This window comes from Leucoraja erinacea, chromosome 17 (genome assembly GCF_028641065.1).
Source record: "Leucoraja erinacea ecotype New England chromosome 17, Leri_hhj_1, whole genome shotgun sequence".
Lineage (NCBI taxonomy): Eukaryota > Metazoa > Chordata > Chondrichthyes > Rajiformes > Rajidae > Leucoraja > Leucoraja erinaceus.
In genome coordinates, this window is record NC_073393.1 from 11,442,798 (window position 1) to 11,455,928 (window position 13,131).

The 13,131-nt window shown below is 43.3% G+C and overlaps 1 protein-coding gene across 6 annotated transcripts in view; it reads right to left on the bottom strand.

Moving 5' to 3' along the window:
- The window catches only part of plekhg4 (pleckstrin homology domain containing, family G (with RhoGef domain) member 4), a 120,560-nt gene that overhangs the window by 1,388 nt on the left and 106,041 nt on the right, over positions 1-13,131 (bottom strand). For 4 of the 6 annotated variants that reach the window (XM_055648519.1, XM_055648518.1, XM_055648515.1 and 1 more), the window contains 4 exons: positions 10,550-10,666; positions 9,039-9,308; positions 7,053-7,279; positions 6,141-6,215 (listed from right to left, as the gene is read on the bottom strand). In XM_055648519.1, coding sequence (XP_055504494.1) covers positions 6,171-6,215; positions 7,053-7,279; positions 9,039-9,308; positions 10,550-10,666 — 659 coding nt within the window. In that variant the 3' untranslated portion in view covers positions 6,141-6,170. The remainder of the gene's footprint in view (positions 1-6,140; positions 6,216-7,052; positions 7,280-9,038; positions 9,309-10,549; positions 10,667-13,131) is intronic. The other 2 variants (XM_055648517.1, XM_055648516.1) reach the window with 1 other exon arrangement.

Consider the following 13,131-nt stretch of genomic DNA (forward strand, 5'->3'; position numbering starts at 1 on the left):
CTGATTAGAAACGGGTGTTGAGGGTTATGGGGAGAAGGCGCGAAAATGGGATTAGGAGGCAGTGATCAGCCATGTTGAATGACGGAGTAGACTCGATGGGCCGAATGGTCTAATTCTACTATAACCTCGATTATACATACCATTATGGGTGAAAATGCCAACTTTACAATCAGTTGTTTGTCAAGGGGTAAAATGCTCATGCAAAATTGGGCTCAAACAGAAAATACCACAGACCCTTTTTACAAATGTAAACTTCCATGTTACTGGTTCCAAGTTGGATTAACCATAACATCCTGCTCACCAGACTCAAAGACCTCGGCATTGAAGGCTCTGCACTCAGCTGGCTCCGTTCCTACCTTTCCAACAGATCCCACTTCATCTCTCTCCACAACCGCACCTCTGCTACAGCCACAGTCACTCAAGGCGTTTCCCAAGGCTCCGTACTCGGCCCCCTCCTCTTCATCATCTACATCCTCCTCCTTGGTCAGATACTCCGCCACTTCAACCTGGACTTCCACTGTTACGCCGATGACACCCAGATCTACCTCGGCACCAAATCCCCCCCCCCCCCTCCTCCCATATCAACTCCTGTTTGTCAGCTATAAAAATCTGGATGCAACATAACTTCCTCAAACTCAACAGCGATAAGACAGAATTCCTCCTCATAGGCTCCAAAGCCACACTCAGCAAAATCAATAACCCCACTCTCACCATCGACGGCACCACTGTCTCCCCACCTCCCCAGGCCCGCAACCTTGGCGTGATCTTTGATTCCACCCTCTCCCTTGAGTCTCACATCCGCCATGTCATTAAAACCTCCTTCTTTCATCTCCGCAACATCGCCAAACTCAGACCCTCTCTCACACCTCCCGCTGCTGAAAGACTCATCCATGCCTTCATCTCCTCCCGACTGGACTATTGCAACTCACTTCTCCTTGGAATCAGCTCCACCTACATCAAAAGACTCCAACTGGTCCAGAACGCAGCCGCCCGACTCATCACTCACACCAAATCCTGGCATCACATCACTCCAGTCCTCAAACAACTTCACTGGCTTCCCATCTCCCACCGGATCACCTACAAAATCCTGGTCCTCACCTACAAAGCCCTCCACCATCTGGGCCCCCCCCATATCTCACTGACCTCCTCTCCCCCTACCAACCCTCATGGTCCCTCAGATCCACATCAGCCGGTCTCCTCTCCATCCACAAGTCCAACCTCCGCAGTTTTGGGGGACAGAGCCTTCTCCAGGGCAGCTCCCAGGCTCTGGAACTCCCTCCCCCAACTGATCCGCAATTCCTTGTCCCTCACCACGTTCCAGTCCTGCCTCAAGACCCATCTCTTCACCTCTGCCTATCCTTAGCCCCACGTCCCCCTCCCTTTTCTTATGTGCATTAATTGCCTCATATTGGGTTTTGAATTGAATTCTGTCTTTACTTTGTGTACTAGTCATGTCTCTACTATTTATTTCATTCCCCTTACATGTTTTTCCTCTACCTGCTAAATTTTTGTAAGGTGTCCTTGAGACTCTTGAAAGGCGCCCATAAATAAAATGTATTATTATTATTAGTTCTAAGCTCATTTATTTGATCTACCTCGGTTTCAGAAGTTGTCATAATATTTCTGCTTGGAATGTTCAAGGGAACATTGATCCATAACAAAGCAGCACAAGCAAATTTTACATCTGGAATAGTTTATTTTTGTTCCTCACTAAAACTGAATATACTGCTTAATCAAATCCTACCATCTTTACACCGACTCCCATGGCTATCTGGACTACATTTCTTCCTACCCTGCTTCCTATAAGGACTCTATCCCCTACTCCCAATGCCTCCGTCTACGCCGCATCTGCAGCCAGGATGAGGTGTTCCAAACCAGGGCATTGGAGATATCCTCATTCTTTAGGGAATGGGGGTTACCCGTTCGACTATAGACACAGGGTTTCCTCTATATCCCATAGTTCTGCTCACTCCCCACCCCCTCCCACTCGTAACAAGGGCAGAGTCCCCCTTGTCCTCACCTTCCATCCTACCAGTCGTCGCATACAACACATAATCCTCTGACATTACCTCCAACGGGATCTCACTTCTGGCCACATCTTCCCATCTACTCCCCTTTCTGCAGAGACCGTTCCCTCCGTAACTCCCTAGTCAATTTGTCCCTTCCCACCCAACACCACCCCCTCCCCTTGTACTTTACCTTGCAACCGCAGGAAATGCTACACTTGTTGCTTTACCTCCCCCATTGACTCCATCCAAGGGTCAAGCAGTCTTTCCAGGTGAGGCAGAGGTTCACCTGCACCTCCTCCAACCTCATCTATTGCATCTGGTGTTCCTGGTGGCAACTGCTCTACATCGGTGAGACCAAGCGCAGGCTTCGCGATTGCTTCACCCAACACCTCCGCTCAGTTCACATTAACCAATCTGATCTCCCGGTGGCTCAGCACTTCAACTCTCCCTCCCATTTCAAATCTGACCTTTCTGTCTTGGGCCTCCTCCATGGCCAGAGTGAGTCCCACCGCAAATTGGAGGAGCAACACCTCATATTTCACTTGGGTAGTTTACACCCCAGCAGTATGAACATTGACTTCTCCAATTCCAGGTAGTCCTTGCTTGCTCCCTCCTTCCCTTCTCAGCTCTCCAGCAGCCTACTGTCTCTGCCTCCTTTCTTTTTCCTGCCCCCACCCCCCTCAGACATCAGTCTGAAGAAGGGTCTCAACCCGAAACGTTGCCTATTCCTTTGCTCCATAGATGCTGCCCCACCCGCTGAGTTTCTCCAGCATTTTTGTCTACCTTTGATTTTTCCAACATTTGCAGTTATTTCTTAAACATCTTAACACTGGTAATCTGCAGAATTTTCATCGCACGGTTTTACAAATTTACGCAGAAAATAGATGAGTGGCTAAAGAATATTTAACCTTTGCCAGTGATGACCTAGACAACACCAGTCAGATGTGTTCACGAGGCAGCTTGTTTTTGACAGAGCCTCCACTCTGGGTCATTAACTCAGTAACAACTACAGTGGTAGTGCACAAATTTGCTGAGCTGAGGGACTAGATGCACTTCATAGAGACACAAGGTTTTGTAAACCAGTACACGGTGTAGTGCTTGCCTCAGCAGGTCAAGTAGCTTCTCTGGAGAACATGAATAGGTGATGTTTCGAGTCAGGACCCTTCTTCAGACAGACTTGAAATGGGGCCCTGACCCGAAACATCACCTATTCATGTTCTCACATGTGTTTAAGTAAATGTACTTGTCTAAAAATCAGATTTCATCTTTTTTGGATGTGCTGATTGTTGCATATACATCACCAATTTCAGATCTCCAGCAAATAAATCATTGTCTTGAACAAAATACATTGAAAACTGTGCTGTAGTGATTTACATACAGAATCATGTTAAATTGGTACCTGCAGGGATCCTGATTTTCTATAACTTTTAGATATTTTGCATACACCTGAGAAGGATAGCAACCCTGCAGAGTAAAACTCCAGTCATCTTTGGACAATGAAACTGCAGGATGAGCAAATATTATTCTATTAATAATATTTGTATTAAAAGGCAAGGATTACTGGTCTTAATAACTAAAGACCTGTCGCACTGACCTCTGTAGTCATGAAGACACTTGAAAGGCTTGTGCTGGCCAAGATGAAAAATATCACAAACCCCCTGCTGGACCCTCTGCAGTTTGCATATTGGGCCAATAGATCTGTGGATGACGCAGTCAACCTGGACCTGCACTTCATCCTCCAGCATCTAGACCGCCAGGGGACCTATGCGAGGATTCTGTTTGTTGATAATTAGCTCTGCATTCAACACCATTGTGCCAGAGCTACTACACTCCAAACTTTCCGAGTTGACTGTGCCTGAACTCCTCTGTGGGTGGATCACCAGCTTCCTGACAGACAGGAAGCAGCATGTGAGGCTGGGAAAGCACATCTCGGACCCGCAAACCCTCAGCATAGGAGCACCGCAAGGCTGCGTACTATCCCCTCTCCTCTACTCTCTCTACACCAACGACTGCACCTCCACAGACTCCTCTGTCAAGCTTCTCAAGTTTGCAGATGACACAACCCTGATTGGACTGATCCAGGATGGGGAGGAATCTGCCTACAGATAGGAAGTGTCACAGCTGGCGTCCTGGTGCCATTGCAACAACCTGGAGCTCAATGCTCTTAAGTCAGTGGAATTGATTGTAGACTTTAGGAGAGCTCCTACTCCTCTCACCCCACTCACCATCAACAACATCCCAGTCACATCTGTGGAGTCTTTTAAGTTCCTGGGAACCATCATCTCCAAGGACCTTAACTGGGGGTGCTACCATCGACTCCACAGTCAAAAAGGCACAATAGAGGATGTACTTCCTACGGCAGCTGAGGAAGCACAATCTGCCACAGGCAATGATGGTTCAATTCTATACAGCCATCGTAGAGTCTGTCCTCACCTTCTCCATCATAATCTGGTTTGGCTCAGCCATCAGGTCCGATCAGCTGAGAAGATTATTGGCTGCAACCTTCCCTCCATTGACGAACTGTACACTGCAAGGGCAAGATCATCTCTGAGCCCCCTCACCCTGGCCACAAACTCTTTGAATCACTTCCCTCTGGAAGGCGACTCCGAACTGTCAAAGCTGCCAGAGCCAGACATAAAAACAACTTTTTTTTCCACGAGTAGTAGCTCTACTCAATAGCCAAAAATCTGTAACCTCCTTTTGCTCTGATATTTTGTTTGGTTCACATGTTTGATCAATGGTGTTTTATTATTAATGTTTAGTGTTTTATGTGTCATTCGTAACGGTCACTGTATGTCATGTTGTCACGTGTGTGCGGAGCACCAAGGCAAATTCCTTGTATGTGAATACTTGGCCAATAAACCTATTCATTCATTCATTCAAACACACTTTTTTCACTTTAATTATAAGTTAACAGCACCATGTGAATTTTCTCTATGAACCTGATAAATTGAATGGGTGCATAACAAACACAAACCCTGACTCTGACTGCAAACCTTCCCAGATTCCTGAACCCAATCCATTGATCAAACCTCGATTCTACATTGAATAGTCCATACACAAGAGCTTGGCCAAAGATCTACCTGCCACATTTTGCATATCTCAGTGATGATATAAGCAAATATGTTGTTCTTAGGGCTTGGTATGATGTGCCTCATCAACAAGTGGAAATGTGTAGCTCATTATTAATGACATCATCTGATGTGTGCCTGACACTACAAAAACGTACAGCATGTTTGGATGAATTGCAATGGAAGTGCCTAGTGCTATCTTCCAATGGGCTTGATTTCAGCTGAAGTGATCAATCACAAAAACAATCTGGCATTAGTAAAACTGACCCTTTACCCAATAATCCACCCAATTTCCTGCCATTTTTCTTACCATTTAAAAGTACTACAATATCGTTTGACAGTGATAGGTCCTCAGGATCTGCCAACGGTGATCTGGCTGGTCACTTTGAAGGATGGCTAGAGCGAGCAAGCCTGGACAGGGTTTGGGGTTGTGTGGCCAAGAACGGTGCAGCCACAGGAATAACATGAACAGTGAGTGCAAGCAGTTGGTCAGATCAAGCCCAAGGTCAGATGGTTATGGTTGACAAGACTCCTATTTTGAAAGATGTGAGCAACAGTCACGAGCTCTGAATAAATCTCTAATCTATGCACATGGTAGACAAAATCTGCATCAAGCTTTCTCTGGAATAAACAATAAATACAGTTTACTAGAAACATATAAACATATCTTTAGTTTCCAATTAAACTTTTTTCTACATGATATGAACATCATTGGGAATGCTGGTGTTTATTGCCCATATCTAATTGCCATGAATTGAGGAGTAGGCTGAGTCACCTACACAGGAGGATCTGGAGTCACATAGAGATAAAATTGCTAACCCTTCCCTGAAAGATTTTAGTGAGTTAGGTTGTTTTTGAAGCAACAATCCAGTTAGTTTCCAATTCCTTGCTGGTATGGTGCATTTCAAGCTCCTGCCTCTGGAACAACAGTGCAGGCTTCCAAGTGCTGATCCAGTGACCCAACCACTATACCACAATACACTTTACAATACAACAAACATATTTTGTATTTACTAGAAGGTTAAAGAAAAAATACTGAATAATAAAATAAAGCACTTACATTGTCAAGGCAAGCTGTGGAACACTACTCTTACACTGTTGTGGATGGACCAAGCGTAATTTGATCGGATTTCTGCTGACGAGAAAAGTGTAAGGAAAGAACTTAATGACACACACTATGGAGTTAAAGAACTTCAGAGTCATCATTTGGTTTTCAAAGACACTTTGTGGTGCAAAAAGCATCTGTGTCTGGTTCATTCCATCTTTATCTCCCTCGCTGAAGTGAGGGATAGTTCAGTAAGCATTTGCTTCAAAATAATTACATGTAGTTCTGCTATAATGTGTGCTTTCATAACACGATTTACATCATGCAGGCTGAATTGGCTGTGAAGCGATTTTGATGAGGAAGTAGACCACTTAAAAGTTACTTTTGAAATTGACAAGCAGAAAAGAAAGTTGCGTAGGAATTAAACAGCATAGGGGGCAAAAATCCAGTTCCCATGTTTCCACTTCCCACTTCTGGAACTCTCAATCCTCTAATCCCCCTTTTCCCCCATTGATACAATTGTATGTATAACAATATTGTCAATAATACAGTATTTTTTAGGAATGCAACTATCGCATTATACCAGATCTACAACTATTTACAGCATCTCCAGATTCATCATTTGTCCCACCGTCAGTTTTTTTGTGCACAATTATTCATTTTACAACCCATCCCTTTTGTTTTCTTATTCTGTTCCGTCTCTGCGTTGGAACTAACTTTCTCCATTGAACTGATTTGTACAGTTAACTTTCATCAGATGTTGCCTGATCTGAGCATTTCCTGCATTTTTCCTATTTCACTCACTAGAGTCGGTACTTATCAATGTGTAGAAAGTATTTGAAACTTTAAAAACCGCAAAGCAATCGACATGACTACAAAATAGAAGTGGGAATGTAAACCATGATTAAGTGTACATTTAATACATACCATTGGCATATATTGATTATTTGAGAATTGAGGTTTGTCTTGCTTTGGAGAAGGTGTATAAAAGCTGTGCTTAGATTCCAGGAAAGAATACGAGGCAGAGATATCAGAAGGAGATCCCGTCTCTTCAGAGAGATTTTCAGGAAGGAGACTGGAGATGCAGCCACTATCAGACCCACTCGAGCCACTACCAGATACGCAGTGGAAAGACAACTCTGAGCTTTCAGTTGCTTAAATAGAAGCAGAACAACATTAATAAATAAAATATTATGTTTCACTATTTTATGTAACCAAATTCTAAAACCTTAATACAATACTGTATCTTTCTGGCTTCTTTAATTCTAGTGACAAGATGAAATGTAATATCAATGTTTATTTATTTTGTATGTAACATTATATTTCTGCATATGTTGTCACTTTTATTTGCAACATTTAATACTTATTCTGACACATTATATTACTACAAAAGAATAAAGTACAAATAACATAATTTTAATGAATGACCAATTGGTTGTGACGCGATATTGATCAGGAAGTAGAAAACCACTTAAAAAGTACTTTTGAAATTGCAAGGCAGAAAAAAAGTTGTTTTGTAATTAAACAATATCGGGCACTCAGTACTGCTGCCATCTGACTACGATGACCACTGTGTATTTTTAAAACACTAACACTGTCCAATCTTGTTTGACTTAAACTGGGGCTCCCAAATCCAGAATAGAACTGCCAGGTGACTGTCTCAATAAAAAAAAATCAAGCAACTCAAAGGGCTTCCACTGTTTAAAGAGCCTCTCTGTCCCCAACAAGATATTTCACATGGAATTTCCAAAATCCACAGGCTTCCATCCACATCCCCACCTCTTCAGGAATGCATCTAATTCACCAGTATTTTAAACGTCGCTCAGATAACCTTGGCCCCCCCCCCCCCCCCCGCATATTTATAAGTGGGCAAAACAATGGTAGCTGCCGTAATTTGGATGGGCTCCTTTCGGGACCTACATAAATCATGCCTTAATGCCTCTAATTTGGTTGAAACTACTTAGACACTTATAGAATCATTTGCTGTTGATTTTGAAACTTTTATTTGGAAGGATGAAAAGTGAGATAAAAACAACCTGCAATGATCTCTTAGTGCACCATAAATAAGTGAAATACAATTTCTATCCATATTGTTGCTGCTCAGCTTATAGCTTTAGTGATTATGGACATAAAATACAGTACACCAGGGGTGAGTTGCACTAATATATCGCTGAAGTAAAACAAAAGTGAATTTCGTTTTTTTTAAAGTGAACATATCATTGACACATTTAATTATGGGAAATTAGTTTGCATTGCATCAATGATCATAGCTATAAACTAAATAGAAGCCAAAACATTCCATGAGAATTATCCAGAGGACAATCACATAATTGTTCCGCAGTTTGAGAACCAGAGGGCAGACAATTTATGCACCCAATTGATTAATTTCCCATGAATAAATATAACAAAACAGCAGACAGGAATAAGGCAATTGGGTTTAATCTAAAAAACTCTGTTCTCTAAACATTTACATATTCACTTTGAATCATATGAATTATACACTGTCTAATGATACTCAGTATTTTATAAGAAACTCCATAATGAAAAAAGATTCTCAAAAGAACAGGGAAAACACCCCCTTTCTCACTCCTGATCTACCCATGTCCACTCACACACCCCTTCTTTCCAACCCTCCCATCACCCAGTTTATTTCTCATCCCCCACCTGCCCAGCTGTAGCACGATATTTTGCACTCTGTTTATTTCTCTTTGTATGAGTATCCACCTGATGTACTCATATATGGTGCACTCAAATCATATATGATTTGGTTGGATAAAAGGCAAAACAAAGGGTTTCACTGCATTTCAGTATATGTGACAATAAAAGCCAATACCACACCAAGTAAAAATACAAGCAGCAAAGACACAGAGTGTGGGGTGGGGGGGCTCTAATTATTAGAGATGAAACACTTACTCGTGGAAGGCTGACTGCTTGTTTCATGTTCCATTTCATCCTCCTCAGGATAGACGTTGATATCAAATGGGCTTTCACTAGGTATTATATTGTTCACCCCCGACAGCAATGCCTGGTTGGTGTACATATGGAGGTTAAGAGGTCCCAAAAATGAAGATGAAGATGGTCCACCAGCTGAAGGACTGCCCTTACTTGAAATATTTTGTCGCCTTCTAAACGGATTTGTGTGGTCAAATAACGACACTGCAATTGAAGCCCTGGTTCTTGCTCCTGTAAGAAATGCAGTTTTCTTACATATGTTCCAAAAGAAAAAGGATAGTTACTAATAACATTTGTTCAAATAATATTGAATAGTTTTAAAAACATGGTATCAATTGAGATTTTCACTGAAGTAAACTTTCTTCTGAACATCCAATAACTGAAAAAATGCTTACCATCCGGTGGGCGGCGCGACTCACGTCGCAGCGGCCTCTACAGTCCGTCTGTCTTTTTGTTATTTTTAGTCCCGTTTTAATGTAGTTTTTATTTATTTTTTGATGGGGTATGTGTGTGTGTGGGTGTGTGGGGGGGGCGGGGGGAAACGTTTAAAATCTTTCCCCTGCTCGGAGAACTCGACCTTTTCCCTATCGGGTCTCCGTTGTCGTTGGGGCCTAGCACCGTGGAGCGGCCTCCAGCAGGAACGGCTTGGGGCTCCAGTCACGGAGCTGTGGACCTACTCACCATCGTGGAGCTGGCCGAGTTCGGAGCTGGAGGAGCAGTGGTGGCGCGCTGCTGCGACCGGACCCCGGGGATTCGGAGGCTTACCGCAGGTCCGATGGACAGTGCACCGGGAGCCTGCGGGTCCCTGCTGGGAGACCGCTTTTCGGGGCTTCCGCAACGGCGACTTCACCCGCCCGAGTCGCGGGGTCGAGGAGTACCTGGAGCGGGGCCTTACATCACCGCCCGGCGAGGCTTCAACGGCTGCGGGACTTTGCTAGCGCCCGCCCGGGGCTCCAACAACAAGACCCGGAGCAGGGCCTTGCATCACCCGGCGCGGCGTTAATGGCCACTGGGCAATTGCCATCGCCCGCCGGGGGCTTTGACTCTGACATCGGGAGGGGAATGGGGAATGCAGGGGAGAGATGTTTTTTTGCCTTCCATCACAGCGAGGAGGAGATGCGCTGTGATGGATGTCTGTGTAAATTGTGTTGTGTCTTGGGTCTTTTTTTCTTGTGTGTATGACTGCAGAAACAACATTTCATTTGAGCCTCTATGAGGTTCAAGTGACAAATAAATTGTATTGTGTATTGTGCATTAGCAATTTTTAGGGTGCAAAATATATGCAGGAAAGATATCAGATTTAACCAAATACAATATATTTATTGCATATTTCTGTCAACATAAACTAGTATGATATATCCATTTAAAATATACTTCTCATTCAATATCCAGACTGGGATGAATTTAATCTAGTATAATTTACAGACTGTGACATTTCAAGATTATGTACTAAATATATTTAGAGGACCTACCTCTGCTTTTCATAATGTAATCAATGGCTCGGTCATTGATTGCAGCTTCACTTGGTTTGATGTCCAAGAATGGCTTGTTACCAATTCCCATTGACACCATTTCCCTCATTCGGACCTCTGAAATGGATGGTTTATTATGCAATATTAAAGAGAAAACAAATAACTACACAAAGCTATAGAAATCCACATCTCTTTCAATATAAAACTAATTATTATCACAACCATCCTAATGTCGAGTTAGGTCATGCAGCACTTCTTCACTTTCCTGACTAACTGATGGATTTCAAAGCTAAGACAATGTACAATTGAATATGAATTTAACTTATAGCAGTGCAGCAATATGTGTTTTTTCCACTTCAAGTTCCCACTTCATCTAAAAGTCGCCAGCGTGTAAGAAATCTAGTTTTCTTTTAGCAAACCATTTTGGTGAAGTGCAGGATTTGCGGATAGACATAAAATGCTGGAGTAAGTCAGCAGGTCAGGCAGCATCTCTGGAGAAAAGGACTAGGTGATGTTTTGGGTTGAAACCCTTCTTCAGACATGGATATTGTCCTCAACTCTCATTCAACTGAAAATGACACTGCAGTAATCAGAATCATAATAGTACTTTATTAGCCAAGTATGTTTTGCAACATATGAGGAATTTGATTTGCCCTACAGTCATACTAAATCATACAGTAGGAAAGAGAAACATAGAAAATAGGGGCAGGAGGAGGCCATTCGGCCCTTCAGGCCAGCACCGCCATTCATTGTAATCATGGCTGATCATCCACAATCAGCAACCCGTGCCTGCCTTTTCCCCATACCCCTTGATTCCGCAAGCCCCAAGAGTTCTATCTAACTCTTTTTTAAATTTATCAAGTGAATTGGCCTCCACCGCCTTCTGTGGGTGAGAATTCCACAAATTCACAACTCTCTGGGTGAAAAAGATTTTTCTCATCTCAGTTTTAAATGGCCTCCCCTTTATTCTTAGACTGTGGCCCCTGGTTCTGGACTCCCCCAACATTTGGAACATTTGTCCTGCATCTAGCTTGTTCAGTCCTTTTATAATTTTATATGTTTCTATAAGTCAGGTCGGGGGGAGTTACCCCCCCCCCCCCACCACTGGTACCATGTAATCCCGTGCTACCTGCTCCATGGTCGGATAGTCGGCTACTAAACCGTCTCCCCACCTGGTTTGCCAGGTGAGGAGGGGTCTGTGGACCCCCAGCAGGACCAAAAACAAGACCTGAAAAAGGGCGGATGAGCCCCTAGTGAGCCAACGGCCATCCACACTTCAGTAGAAGTTGTGATCACTGTCGTACATAGCTTTGTAAGGCACCGTGCCCGTTGATATTTTCAACGATGATGATGATGATAACGATGATCTATAAGATTCCCTCTCATCCTTCTAAATTCCAGTGAATACAAGCCTAGTCTTTCCTCATATGACAGTCCTGGGGATTAACCTCGTGAACCTACGCTGCACTCCCTCAATAGAAAGGATGTCCTTCCTCAAATTAGGAGACCAAAACTGCACACAATACTCCAGAGGTGTTCTCACCAGGGCCCTGTACAGCTGCAGAAGTTGTACAGGGCCCTGGTGAAAACATGCTGTATATCTAAAATAAAATAAACAACACAAGGTTTTTTGAGGGACATGTTGAACTACCTCTATTCGTCCAGCTCTTATGAACACTTCATTACTCAGTCTTAGGTTTGGATGCACCCACCTTCTCTGCCTCGGGAAACCTCTCCCCATCAGAACCAAACATGAGTGAGAGACGTCCTCAGGGAACTCCTGAGCCAGTCTGTTTTGTTTTTTTGCCTGTCGGGCTGTTGCTCATTCCCTCACTCCCTGCATTCTCGAGCTGCAGTGTGACCAGGTCCTGAAATATGCTATCCACAGAGTACTCCCCCTCATGGATATACCCTAGTGGCATCAGCTGTTGCTCAGGCTCTTCCAGTTGAATTCATTTCCTAACCTATGGCTGTTCAGGAAAAAGGAAGTATTCTGGAGTTCACTTTTGGCACAGATTGCTGAGATGCCCCATGAAGCTGCCATTTATTAAAATGGACAATTAACAGACAAACAGTATGTTTAAAGTACTTATTTTTTAATTGCCCAGAGCAAACTTCATCATCCTTCCACATCCCTTTAGAGATTAGTTTGACCTCCTTAGATATCAGATTCCCATGTAAACTGCTGTCCTGAACAAACTGAAGGGGGCATCACAGACCTCCAAAATGCATTTTGCCCACCCAGCACTTCCATTTTTAGCAGGACTTTCAGACTGTCATAGTATCCTTTGGAATTTGTTCTGTAATACAACTTTACCATTTAAAAATATTCTATGTTCAGTCTCCCTATATTACTTGTATGGATATAAACCCAGACCAGCACCTCGGATCCCTATTTATATAAACTGATGCAGAAAAAAGATAGCTCGGGATCAGAGACATAAAAGACTTCAGGTGCTGGAATTTTATGCATAAAACAAACTGCTGGAGGAACTCAGTGGGTCAGTGCTGAAACATTGTCTGTCCACTTCCCTCCATAGATGCTGCGTTACCCAGCAGTTTGTCTGTTGTTTAGCTCTTCC